The sequence below is a fragment of the Chiloscyllium punctatum genome, chromosome 18 (genome assembly GCF_047496795.1).
Source record: "Chiloscyllium punctatum isolate Juve2018m chromosome 18, sChiPun1.3, whole genome shotgun sequence".
Classification (NCBI taxonomy): Eukaryota; Metazoa; Chordata; class Chondrichthyes; order Orectolobiformes; family Hemiscylliidae; genus Chiloscyllium; species Chiloscyllium punctatum.
Window position 1 is genome coordinate 84,561,911 of NC_092756.1, and position 13,271 is coordinate 84,575,181.

Sequence of the window (13,271 nt, forward strand, 5' to 3'; positions counted from 1 at the left end):
TCAGTCCAACTCATTTGACCAGATATCCCTATCCAGTTTAGACCCATTTGCCAGCACTTGGCCTATATCCCTCTAACCCTTCCTATTAATATATCCTCTTAAATGTTGTAATTATACCAGCCTCCTCCACTTCCTCTGGCAGCTCATTCTATAACTGCACCACCCTGTGTGTGAAAAAGTTAGCAGGTCCTTTTTAAGTCTTTCTCCTTTCACCTTAACCCCATACCCTTTGGTTTTCTCCCACCCCGGGGAAAATACCTTGCCTATTTGCCCAATCCATGCCCCTCATGATTTTATTAACTTCTGTAAGGTCACCCCTCACCCTTCGACACTGCAGGGAACAAAGCCCCAGCCTATTCAGCCTCTCTCTCTAATGTGTATCACAATAAGTAGGTAGGAAGGCAAATTGGAATGTTGGCCTTTATTGCAAAGGAGATGGGGTTTAAAAATAGGGACGTCTTGCTAAAGGTATGCTGGACCTTGGTTGGACTGCACTGAGAGTACTGTGGAGAAAGTGAGGACTGCAGATGCTGGAGGTCATAGTCAAGAGTGTGGTGCTGGAAAAGCACAGCCGGTCAGGCAGCATCTGAGGAGCCGGAGAATTGATGTTTCAGGCATAAACCTTTAATCAGAAAGAGTACTGTGTACAAGTTAAGCCTCTTCATTGGGTGTTGGAGGGGTGGGGTACTTGAGTTGGTAGTTGTCAAGGCATTTATTCGGCAATTGACTGATATGAAGGGGTTGGTTTATGAGGAAAGGTTGAGCAGGTTGGCCCAATAGTCATTGGACTTTCAAAGAATGAGAAACATATGAGTATTGAAACATATGAGTTTCCAAAGATCCTTACCAGGATGGATGCCAAGGGGATGGAAACAGGAGAGGGGACCTCAGTTTCAGAATAAGGAAATTCCTATTCTCCTAAGCGTCATTAACCTTGGAAGTTCCCAAAGTTGGGCTTTTAAAGGGTTGGGTATTCAAGGCCGAGTTAGACATTTTATGATTGACAAGGAAGGCTATGGGGTGGCAAGGTGGAGTTAAAGCACCAATCAGATCAGCCATGGACCTACTCAATGGTAGAACATACTCAATGGGCCAAATGGCCTCTTTTGTGGTCTTGGTGAGTCCACTTCTGGAGTACTGTTTGCAGTCCTATCATTGGAAGGATATTATTAAAGTGGAGAGGGTTTAGAAAAGATATGCAAGGACGTTGCCAGGAATAGACGGTTTGAGATATGATTATAGACTGGGACTTTTTTCACTGGAGGTTGTGAGGTGACCATATAGAGAATTATAAAATTATAAGGGGCATAGATAAGGTGAACTGCAAAGGTCTTTTCTCCAAGGTGAGGGAGTTGAAAATGAGGGAGCATATTTTTATGATGAGAGGAGAAAGCTTTAAAAACGATACAAGGGGCAACTTTTTTCAACAGGGGGTGGTTCGTGTGTGGAGTGAACTGCCAGAAAAAGTGGTGGGTGCAGGTAAAGTTACAACATTTTAAAGATGTTTGGATAAGTTCATGAATAAGAAATGTTTGGAGGCCAAGCGCAGGGACTAGTTTAGTTTGGGGATCTGGTCAGCATGAACTGGTTAGACCGAGGGGACAATTTCTATGCTGTATGATGCTATGACTCTTAAATTCCCATAAAGATGCCCTTCAAATACGTACTATTCAATTATACAGAACAATACACAGGGAGACAACATCCGATATACAACCTTAATGGAAGAGAGCTTTTGTAGCACATTGGCAGTGTCCCTACCTCTGAACCTGGACACCTGGGTTCAAGATCCACCTGCTCCAAAAGTGTGTAATAATGTCTCTGAGCATATTGATTGGAAAATATTTGCAGTCTAGTATGTGTTTGTAACAAGAAGAGAGACAGTTATTGATAATTAAATGGTAATTCCACCTACTGTTGTGTAATGGTTTGAAATTTGGAATCCATGTTACTGCAGCCTGAGACTCAGGGCCTGGGCAGAGCAGAGTCATGTTAAAGATCTGTCCAGCAGCGAAAAACAGGAAAGTGAGATTGCAGCTTCTGCCTTGCATCTCCGATGAGCCCGGTTCACTCTTTGGGGTGCAGGTCTTTGGAAATTCAGGCCTATAAGACACAAAAGAAGGTTCAAAGCAAGTTGGTGGATGTTTCCATCTGAGTAGGCCCATCTCCTCCGATGGAACTGACGCTAGCTCGCTTCCCTGCAGGAAGTGTGTCCCAAAACCAAACAATAGAGGTTTTCATTATACTGAGGGATTCTGTGGGGAGTACAAATAAGGAACAATAGGAGGCCACTCGGCCCTTTGAGGCTGTTCTGTCATTCAATAAGATCGTGGCTGATTAGATTTCAACCCCCACTCTACATTCTCATACATCCCCAATTGCCTTTCATCCCCATTGGAATCAAGAATCTATTTACATCTGCAATAAGAATACTTAATGATATATTATCCACTGCCTTTTGTAGAAGGGAATTCCAAAGACTCTCAGGCCTGAGAGAAAAATTGTTTCCATGTCTCTTGTTTAATGTGTCTCTTATTTTGAAACAGTGACCCCAAAAGTTCCAGATTTTCTCACAAGAAACATTCTTTCAACATCCAACTGGTCGAATCCCCTCAGGATTTCATATGTTTCAATTAAATCATTCTTCTAATTTCCAGAGGCCTACTCTTTTATCAAAAGATAATCCACTCATTCTAGGATTGAAACTGGAAGAGTTATAAAAACTGGAAGAGTTGCTGATGCACACACACACATACGCACATATGCACACACGTATACACACACATTCATGTGCATATACACACACATGCACACACATATACACATATACATATTCATTTATGAATGAATCATGGGAGGTGTTCAAAAGCTATTGTACCAAAACAGATGGCTCACTAATGTGTGAAACAGTTTTGAGAAGATTGCTATACATACATTCAAGTGTAAATATGAGAAAATGACACCTGAACACCACCCTCCTGGACACAAAACACAGATGGATGCCATGACTACCTCGTGCACACAAAGACATGCACACAAAGACACATGCACACACCCATAGGCAGACATACGTACACACGCGCACACATAATATATACACACACGCACACACATACACACACACACACCCACAGACACACATGCATACATCAACAGATACACAGACACACACACACACATACACACACATATATACAGACACAGACACCTTTCTTTCTCCTAGACTCACACACAGACACAGACACACACACACGTACACACGTACACACACAATTGCTTTTGTGAAGAGCTTTAATGTATTTGACTACATTAAAGGTATTGTGTGAATGCCCATTGTTGGCATTTTAATACCGATCTTGGCTAATCTGATAAACCTGCTGACCAGGCTCTGCACAACGTACGAACAAAGACATTTGGATTTTAGCCAAAGGTTGTGTTGCGGAGGTTTAATGATCTGTAGGTTTTGAACATTGTGTTGTTTGTCAAGTGAGGAAGTGGCTTCACTGTTTTTGAGTACACAAGCGAGGGTTTAAATTTATGTGTGATCTCGAGAATTGTGAAAGTCCACCACCACGAGGTAGTCATGGCATCCATCTGTGTTTTGTGTCCAGGAGGGTGGTGTTCAGGTGTCATTTTCTCATATTTACACTTGAACATATGTATAGCAATCTTCTCAAAACTGTTTCACACATCAGTGAGCCATCTGTTTTGGTACAATAGCTTTTGAACACCTCATGATTCATTTACAAATGAATCATGGAGTCAAAAAGCTATGGGAGTAAGCTAGCATAGAGGGAGACCATTTGCTCATCACGTCCAAGTTATTTTTCTGTAACAGCAGTACCACCTGGTCTCTCTTCCATAAAGGCAAAATACTGTGGAAGCTGGAAATTTCATGCAAACAGAGAATGCTGGAGAAACCCAACAGGTCTGGGAGCATCTGTGTAGACAGAAAACAGAGTTCATGTTTTGAGTCTGGAATGACTTCTTCAGAACTCTGTTTCTTTTCAAAGTTGCTGCCAGTCCTGCTGAGTTTCTCCAGTGTTGCTTTCTCTCTCACCTCTTCCTGCACCTCAGTAGATATAATCATTTCAGATAATGACCTGACTCTCCCTTAAATGCCTTGGTTAAATTTGCTGCCCTCGCAGTTAGTCTCAGATGGTACACATCTGATCCTCACCACTCACTGCTTGAAAATAATTGACTTTGACGTTTTTGCTAATCACCTTAAATTTTTGTTCTCTGCTTCTGCCGAAGGGAACAGTTTCTCCTTCTCTATTCTGTCCAGACCCTTTCCAATTTCAAACGACCCCCTCAAATCTCCTCTCAACCTTCACTGCCCTAAGGTGCCCAGCTCTTCAACTCCTTATCACGGAGGGCTGTTGAGGTTGGATTGTTAAGTAGATTCAAGACTGTGACAGACAGATTTTGAATCAGTAATGGAGTAACAGGTTATAGGTATTGAAGATTATTAGATCAGCCATTGAATGTCTGACCAGACTCGATGAGCTGAATGGTCTCCTTCTCATATGTCTTACGGTCTAATAGTAACCCTTATTACTTGGATCCATTCTTGTGAATCTTTCCTTCACCCTCTCCAATGGCTTCCCCTCCTTCCTAAAATGCAGGCTCAGAATTAGACACAATTTAAGGTTGCACTGTGCTATAGTCATAGAGTCATACAGCACAGAAACCTTCGATCCAGCTCATGCCAGCAAGATTTCCAAAACCAAACTAGTCCCTTTTGCCTGTACTTGACGTATATCCCTCTAAACCTTTCCTTCTCAGGTCCAACAGTCTTTTAAACATTGTGACTGTACGTGTATTTGGCAGCTCATTCCAAATATGCACCACCCTCTGTGTAAAAAGGTTGCTCCTCAGGTCCCTTTTAAATCTTACCCTCTCACCTTAAACCTCTGCCCCCTAGTTTTAAACTCTCCCACCCTGAGGAAAAGACTTTTGTGATTTACCTTATGATTTATAAGAACCCTTTCATGATTTATAAACATCTATAAGGTTAACACCCCCCTCCCCCCCCCCCCCCCCCCCCCAAATTATCCAACTGCTGTTCAGCTTCCTCCCAGTTTCATGCAAAGTTTGTACCAATCTTAATTGGGTGGAGGTGCATCCAAATTGCAAACTACTATTTTACAGATCCCTAATGCATCCTATTGGAATGCTGACTTGGCCAGTAGAGGTTTGAATCTGGAAACATGGGCCACTCTTCCTGAAAGTAGAGAGAGCTTCAATATTGGCAATACCTGCTGCTTTTGGGGCAGTCCACTCGCCATCCAAACGGTAGCTCCCCGGGTTCAACAATCGCTGCAGTGATCGGGAGGAGGCATCGCATGCACTTTTTTTTATTGTTTAGATCTTACCCAGTGCTGCCCTAACTCCTCTGATTTCCAGAGTGATCATGGGGAGAACAGAAACGGAACGATGGCTGTCATCCATCTCAAAGAACAATAGGCTGACTTGAAGGAAATGGAGCAGGGCTGGTCAGGGAGTATCCTGCACATTACCAGGTGGGTTTTACAGCTGTGTTAAGGTCTCCCCCTTCACCTCTGGGCTTGACTCAAGTTGCTGTACATTAGCAACACACACACACACACACACATATGTACATATATATATATATATATATATACACACACACATTCACTCATACATACACACACTCACACGCAGAGATACACACACACACACAGCCACGTATGTATTTGCACACCACACATATAGCCACACACATACATAACACATACAGCCACACACACACTTACACACTTACATACACCCACACATACACACATGTATCTGTATGTACACACACGTACACAAATATATGCCCTTACAAACGTAAGGTGTTGAAATGCAGATTTCAGAATTCTAATTTCATTACAAGTGTGTATGGGTGTGTGTGGCTGTGTGTTTTTTTTGTGTGTGTTGGTGTGTATGCATCTTTAAGTCTATTTATGTGTGTCTGTGTGCGAGTGTGTGCGTATGTATGAGTTGTGTGTGTGTCTGTGAGCATGTGTCTGTGTTATTGTGTGTGTGTGTATGAGTCTGTGTCTGTGTGAGTACGTGCATGTGTGTGTGCCTCATGTATGAGTACATTCTGTGTGTCTAATTTTGACTGAACATAAACCTCGGTTTTGCTGATGAAAGGTTCACATGTCAATGAGGTTTGGGAACTGTGATCACTCTATAACACAGTTGGAGAGCTATAATAATGTGTGAGGCAGTGATGCTATTGGGGTATTTCTGTACTTGTTAATGCATCTCTCTGCAGTGGTTTGTTTTAATAAATGTGTTCACCAGAAAAACCACCTTATGTCCTGAAAAACATATTTTTCTTCTTGCTTTTGGAACACAGGTGGGGTGGGTACAGAATGAGGCGTGGTAATCCTTTCGAAATTTCAAGTGATCTGTTTATTCACTAACAGATGAACACATCTCTCTTTGTCTTGGTCTCGTTGCAGTTTGCCCCATGTTTGGAGTAACAAACTGAGAATGCTTTAACTCGGTTTTCTCACATAACTCATAGAATCCCTACAGTGTGGAAACAGGCCATTAGGCCCAACAAGTCCACACCGACCCTCTGAAGAGTAACCCACCCAGACCCATTCCCCTAACTTATAACTCTGCATTTACCCCTAACTAATACACCTAACCTACACATCCCTGAACGCTACCGGCAATTTAGCATGGCCAATTCACCTAACCTGTACATCTTTGGATTGTGGGAGGAAACCAGAGCACCCGGAGGAAACAGACAGGTGGGGAATGTGAAAGGTCCACACAGACATGTAAGGTATAGGGTTAAAATTGTGCAGAATAAGGGAACAGGTGTTGCTTCTGCAAAAGCTTACATTATAAAATTAGACTGCACATGCCAATACTAAACAGTGAGAAGCGAAAACAGGTAGGATTATCTATGACTAATAGGGCAGAGTGACCGTGTAGCAGGATGTACCAGGCATAGAAAAATAAGAAGAAGCAAAAACAGATAGAATTATCTATGACTAATAGGGCAGAGCAACCATGTAGCAGGATGTACCAGTAACAGGAGAATAGTGTGCCAGTCGCAGGAGGGATGTGGCCAACGGATGGAATTTAGTTTGGCAGGATGATCACACGAAGACAGCAAACTATGCCAGGATAGTCACATATAAGGAATGGGATAAATAAGAGTAAGGGGCAACAGGCTTAGAGTAATGGGAGAAGTAAACAGAGGTGGAGAGAAGCTAGATAAAGATGGAGTAAAGCTAGAGCTTGTGATAGGCTATGTGCTACAGCTAAAGTAACCGATGGGGTGAAAGGGGAGGACTGAGAGACACAGCTGAAAAGCATAAATCAGAATATAACCCTCAGATCGGGGTGCTTATTTGTGAGGCACCCGTTCTTGCAAGTACGTATCAATAAAATTCGCTGCTTCAGAATTTGACTTGGACTGAAATTTATTAATATGTGAGTTTTGTTTCTCACAATTTGGGGGCTCGTCCGGGATGTCCATCATCATCAGCAGGGTGGGCACCGTCGACAGCTGGGAAGACGCGTCCCGTTCCTTTTAGAACGGTCCTGTGTTCCTCAGCGGTGGGTTCCCCCTTCTGGTTGACTGATTGAGATCCGATGAGAGTCTATCTGAACCAGGCGAAAGTAAGTAGGCACAGAGAGCCAGGCAACTCCGTGCGTGGACCAAGGTAGGAAAAGAGATTTTTAAGTACTGCCTTGGTGGCTGGGATTGATTTCTAGTAGTTAATAAGTGTCTAACGAAGAAATTCAATATGGGCTGGCCGAGGGTAAAGTATAAGTCTCCGCGAAAAAAAATGGAAATGGAGGCGGGGTCCCTGACAACATACCTCCAGAAAGTCCGTTGGGCAGGATGTTGTGGAATTGGTAAAATAATACTTGTACAAAGGAAAAGATAGCAAAAAGATGATTAAATATTGTTGCTTTGTATGGACTAAGGAGTCCATTCTTCGTCCCGCCGTCTTCTGGCCAAAGTACAGGTCGGACGAAGACTGGGTTTGTAAATATTTAATTTTATATGTCAACAGAAAACAGCCTTTCAGTCAGGAGGGATCAGATTATGCTTCGTGTTGGAAGGGCTAGTAGCTGAAGGGCTACTGAGGGTATACTTTGTAACTAAATCATGGCCAGACATCCAAAACAAAATTCAGAAAATAGATTGGTGGAGTGCGAAATCACTTGAGGAATTATTGAGAGAGGCACAGAAAGTGTTTGTAAAGAGAGACGATGAGAAGCAAAAACAGAACGCAAAGATGATGGCAGCCACGGTTGACGAAGTAGTCAAGAAAAGAATCGCATTAGTGACTAGCAACCGGAATGGAAGTGGCAGCATGTAGAATATAGAGGAAGGGGTAGAGGATGAGGAGGACCTTTCGTAGGGTCCAGTCAACAGGGACAAGGACAGAGGTGGAGGCCCCAACAAGCAGGGTGTTACATCCAGAAAAAGAATTCAAAAGATAGAGGGGTGGAGCGAGAAGCCTCGAGAGTTGTTATTGTGGGAAGCTCAAAAAGTGTCTGTGAGATACGGTGTGTGTGTGTGTGATAGAGAGAGAGAGAGAGAGTAAAGAGCTGTACAGCTAATAGAAAGTTTAACCCTTTGTAATTCAGTTTGAATGCACATTTGTTTGTTGGTGATTGAATGTTTGTGCTTTGTTCCCTGGAGCTTGAGATCCGGGACTGTTTTGAATCTGATTTCTATTATGGAAATTTAACATGGTTTCTTTTAAGATTAAGGATTTTACAGTGATTATGAAATAAAATGTTGACTCCTGTTCTTTTTACAGGTCATGACTGCCTTACTATCAGTTTCTAACTAATCTCTTTTATCCTTACATAAAAGCGATTTCCAATTAACTTAATATGGAAGAAAACAACATGATCACCTTTTTTTGTGTTTCAGACTCATTTGTTTTCACTTAATTTTAAGCCGTAGCTTTATTCAGAAAGTTCCCTCCCTCAATGACAGTTGAAGTTTCAGTTCAACATTAGATTGTAATAAATCAATCCTATGGTTAATATCTGTGACCTTGGATTCGACCATTGTTCATGCATTAGAAGTTTTATTTAAACTTGAATAGACAAATCCTTTTAAGACAGCTCTGGTTATTTCACGACCTATAGCATTGTAATTGAGCAATGACTGGTCAGGACTACTTAAGAAAACTAATTTTGGATTTAAATTAAGAGACTAAAACCGGGTAATAATAGTGGATTTCAAAGTTGGGAACTGTATGCATTTTACATTTTAAATATTAAATAATGAATAAATTAATTTATAATATATAAATATATATTTACAAGTAAGATTCCAAAATGTATAGTTAGGAACAGGCTTTAAAGTTAATTGGACTATGGCAACAGTTTTGTGATGAGAGGCACGAAGAATCAGTTTTGCGCTCATGGCAAGATACTGCCACCAAATTGGGGATTGAATTAACTGCAAATGGTGCTATGGAATCTGTTGAGGTTTTTAAAAATGAACGTGCTCAAGCAAAACAATTACAGAAACAGAATGAGAAGTCACAAGTGACTGGTAAACAAACAGAACTGCGCGATTACAGTTTTTAAAATGTTTTAGTCACTTGTTGCATTTCCAACTGAATTACAGATAATGATTATTTTATTTATATAATATATAATTAATAATTAATATTTATGATAAATCAATTGTATTAGCCTGATTCAATATTAATTGGCAGGATTGCTTCACACTCTCTCAGTGACCTGTCATATTGATTCATTGCTAATTTAAAACATGACAGCGTTAATTCATTGTTAATTAAAGAATGGAAAGCTACATTACTGGCCAGAGTTGCAGGCAGTGGCAGCAACATCCTTATTGGTAGACGAAAGTTGGAAACTTACTTTTGGGGGAATCTTAATAGTCAGCACCCCACATCAGGCACAGACCATAGTAAATCAGAAATCAGGGCGGTGGCTTACGGACTCTAGAATTCTAAAATACGAAGCAATTCTAATAGAGAGGGATGACCTTACATTGATCACAGACATTTGTCTGAATCCAGCTACCTTTCTCTGGAGAGGGGAGGATGACGCTCCCTCAGACCCAGAACATTATAGAATATCAGACTAAAGTAAGGATGGGCCTTAGAGATATCCCTCTACATGCAGGGGACAGACTGTTCATTGATGGGTCCTCCAGAGTGATTGAAGGTAAAAGACACAATGGCTATGCAGTAGTGGATGGAATAGAAGGGAGTGTTATTGAGGCTCGTTGACTACCCAATGATTGGTCCGCATAGACTTGCGAACTTTATGCACTAAGAAGGGCCCTTAAGACTTTGGAAGCAAAGAAGGAACAGTATACACAGATTCTAAGTCTGCCTTTGGGGTGGCACACACATTTCGGAAGATATGGCAGGAGAGGGGACTGATAAACAGTAGGGGTAAAGAACTGGCTCATGAGGAATTGGTAAAGCAAGTATTGGAATCCCTTTTGTTGCCAAAGGAGATAGCAATAGTCCACATAAATGAAGGGTTAGGAGTCTCTGAGGAGTTTCACACTCCTTGGCACCCACCTTCATCAGGAAAGGTTGAGAGAATGAACCAGACACTCAAGAAGCAGTTATCTAAATTAATAGTAGAAACCAGACACACTTAGATTAAATGTTTACCAAAGCCCTTTCGTGAGTGCAAACGGTCCCAAGGTAATGGGGCTGTCCCCTTAGGGGATATTGTTTGGCCTGCCCTATCTGGGAACGAAAGGGGAACTGCCAACCCTGGAAACTAAAGATCTGTTTTTAAAGAAGTATATACTGGGCTTGTCCTCCTGTTTCTCTTTTCTTAGGAGACAAGGATTACTGGCACAGACCCCGCCCCTTGAGTTCACCGTTCATCCCATCCGGCTGGGAGATTGGGTCCTAATTAAGTCATGGACAGAAACTAAATTGCAACCGGATTGGGAGGGACTGTACCAGGCTCTTTTGACTCCCGAAACGGCGATACGCACGGCGGAGAAAGGCTGGACTCACTACACCAGGACTAAAGGGCCAGTGGAATCCCCAGTTAAGAAAGAAGTCTGGACGGCCGAATTGACAGAAGAACCACTGAAACTCAGACTCAAATGACTTTAAGTAACTGATTTTTATGCGGCCACGGGATAGTTTCTTTTTGATGTCTATATATTGTATTGCATGTTAAATCTCTCGGTCCTTCAATACTATTGTAGGATGCTGGGGATGCTTAGGGTTACCATATTAGCTTTCTTGGTATTGGGATTTTGTCAAATGACCTTGCCTTCCAAGGTCTTCCAAGGTCATCTCCATATTTATTATTAACGGTCCATGAGTCTGAATATCCGCAAGTCATCGAGGTCGATGCTTGCAGCCTAGTAAAATGCGGAGATGTAAAGTATCAGAGGGAGGATATTTCCTCCGAAATCCTTCTTAGGACCCTAGCGGACACAGGGTATGGTTCGCAAAAACCTCCACCTGGCATCACTATCCATAGAGCCCCCTTTCACCCAGCCCTAGACTGTCCGGACAAAAAATGGCGCCCGATACATCTCACCATCAATAATACCTCCTCTGAAGACTCCTTTCCCTGTAAAAACGGGTCTCGACTCCTTACTAACGATTTAAAGATAGTAACGGAAGCCACTGGGAAGTGTTTTTGGGCTGCTGTTTCCGAATAGTCGTAGGAAACGGAAAATGAGCCAAACAACTTGATAGTAAGATACAACATTTTCCCGCTCTCAACAACCCAAAGGTAGTAAAAATTATCGAGGTGAAAGACTTGAAGCAGACCGTTGAAATAGAAACTGGATACAGGGGCGCAAATGCCTGGGTTGAATGGGTAAAGTTCACTGTTAAAACTCTGAATAAAAGCAATTGCTATGCATGTGCCTCCGGTAGACCGGTTGCCCACATAGTCCCCTTTCCACTCGGGTGGAACCGAAACAGGAAGGGCATGGAATGTATGATAGCTCTGTATCAGGACAAGACTGCATGGAATGATAGGAATTGTATATCCCTATCTCTAATGTTCCCTCCCTTGGAGAAGACAGATTTGAAAGCTCCCCCCCCCCACCATTTTTGACCACGGTCGGGAATCACACATCGTATATAAGCCGACAGGGTACAAATCGGTCCAGAGACTTGGGGGAGCTGAGGTTATGTATAGAAACTCAGAATGACACCGAAACGGACAAAGGAGGGAACTACTCAGCACTCCGGGTTCCTCGGGTGGATCTCTGGTGGTACTGTGGAGGCAGAATATTGCGACCTACTTTACCTCCTGACTGGAGAGGGATATGTGCAATTGTGCAATTGGCAATCCCATTCACCTTAGCATTTGAGAAGGAGAAGGTGGTAGTAACAAAGAATGGGAGGAGTAAAAGGTCGTTATTAGATACTTCCTTTGATGATAGGATTTGTCTCAACTCAAGAGGAGTTCCTCGAGGGGTCCCTGAAGAGTTCAAGGCCCGCAACCAGATTGCAGCAGGTTTTGAATCGGCCCTATTTTGGTGGGTAACAGCCAACAAGAATGTGGATTGGATAAACTATATTTTTTTACACAACCAGCAAAGATTCATCAATTACACTAAAGATGCAGTCAAGGGTATTTCTGAGCAACTTGATGCAACCAGCAGAATGGCCTGGGAAATCAGACTGGCCTTAGATATGATCCTAGCCGATAAAAGGGGGTGTATGTGTGATGTTAGGAGGTAGCTGTTGTACCTTTATTCCAAATAATACAGCACCTGATGGATCAATCTCCCGTGCCTTGCGAGGATTGACCACCTTGGCGGAAGAACTGGCTGAGAATTCAGGAGTGGACACATCACTCACAGGATGGCTGGAATCATGGTTTGGGAAGTGGAAAGGTGAGGTAGTCTCCATCCTCACCTCCCTGATAGTGGTAACAGGGGTACTGTCAGCAATTGGCTGCTGTATCATACCTTGTGTACGGGGGTTAACCCAGCGACTAATTGAGGCGGCCTTGGCAAAACAAATGCCTCTAAAAGGTAATCAGGCAGAGCAGCTCAACCTCTTGAACAATGAGGGGATGGGTGACCTTAAGGAATTAGCCATGATAAATGAAGTCTCAGGGATGATGCTAGTGAACTGGAAGGCAACGTATGAGACAAATGCAGAAGACAACATTTAGTCGCCAAGAAGAAAAGGGGGGAGATTGTAAGGTATAGGGTTAAAATTGTGCAGAATAAGGGAACAGGTGTTGCTTCTGCAAAAGCTTACATTATAAAATTAGGCTGCACATGC

The 13,271-nt window shown here is 42.5% G+C and overlaps 1 protein-coding gene across 1 annotated transcript in view; it reads right to left on the reverse strand.

The window, feature by feature from the left end:
* LOC140488942 (interleukin-2 receptor subunit beta) overlaps nt 1-13,271 on the reverse strand; it is a 110,392-nt gene that overhangs the window by 20,820 nt on the left and 76,301 nt on the right. The window contains exon 6 of the mRNA XM_072588160.1: nt 1,916-2,103. Within this exon, the coding sequence (XP_072444261.1) occupies nt 1,916-2,103 (188 nt within the window). The remainder of the gene's footprint in view (nt 1-1,915; nt 2,104-13,271) is intronic.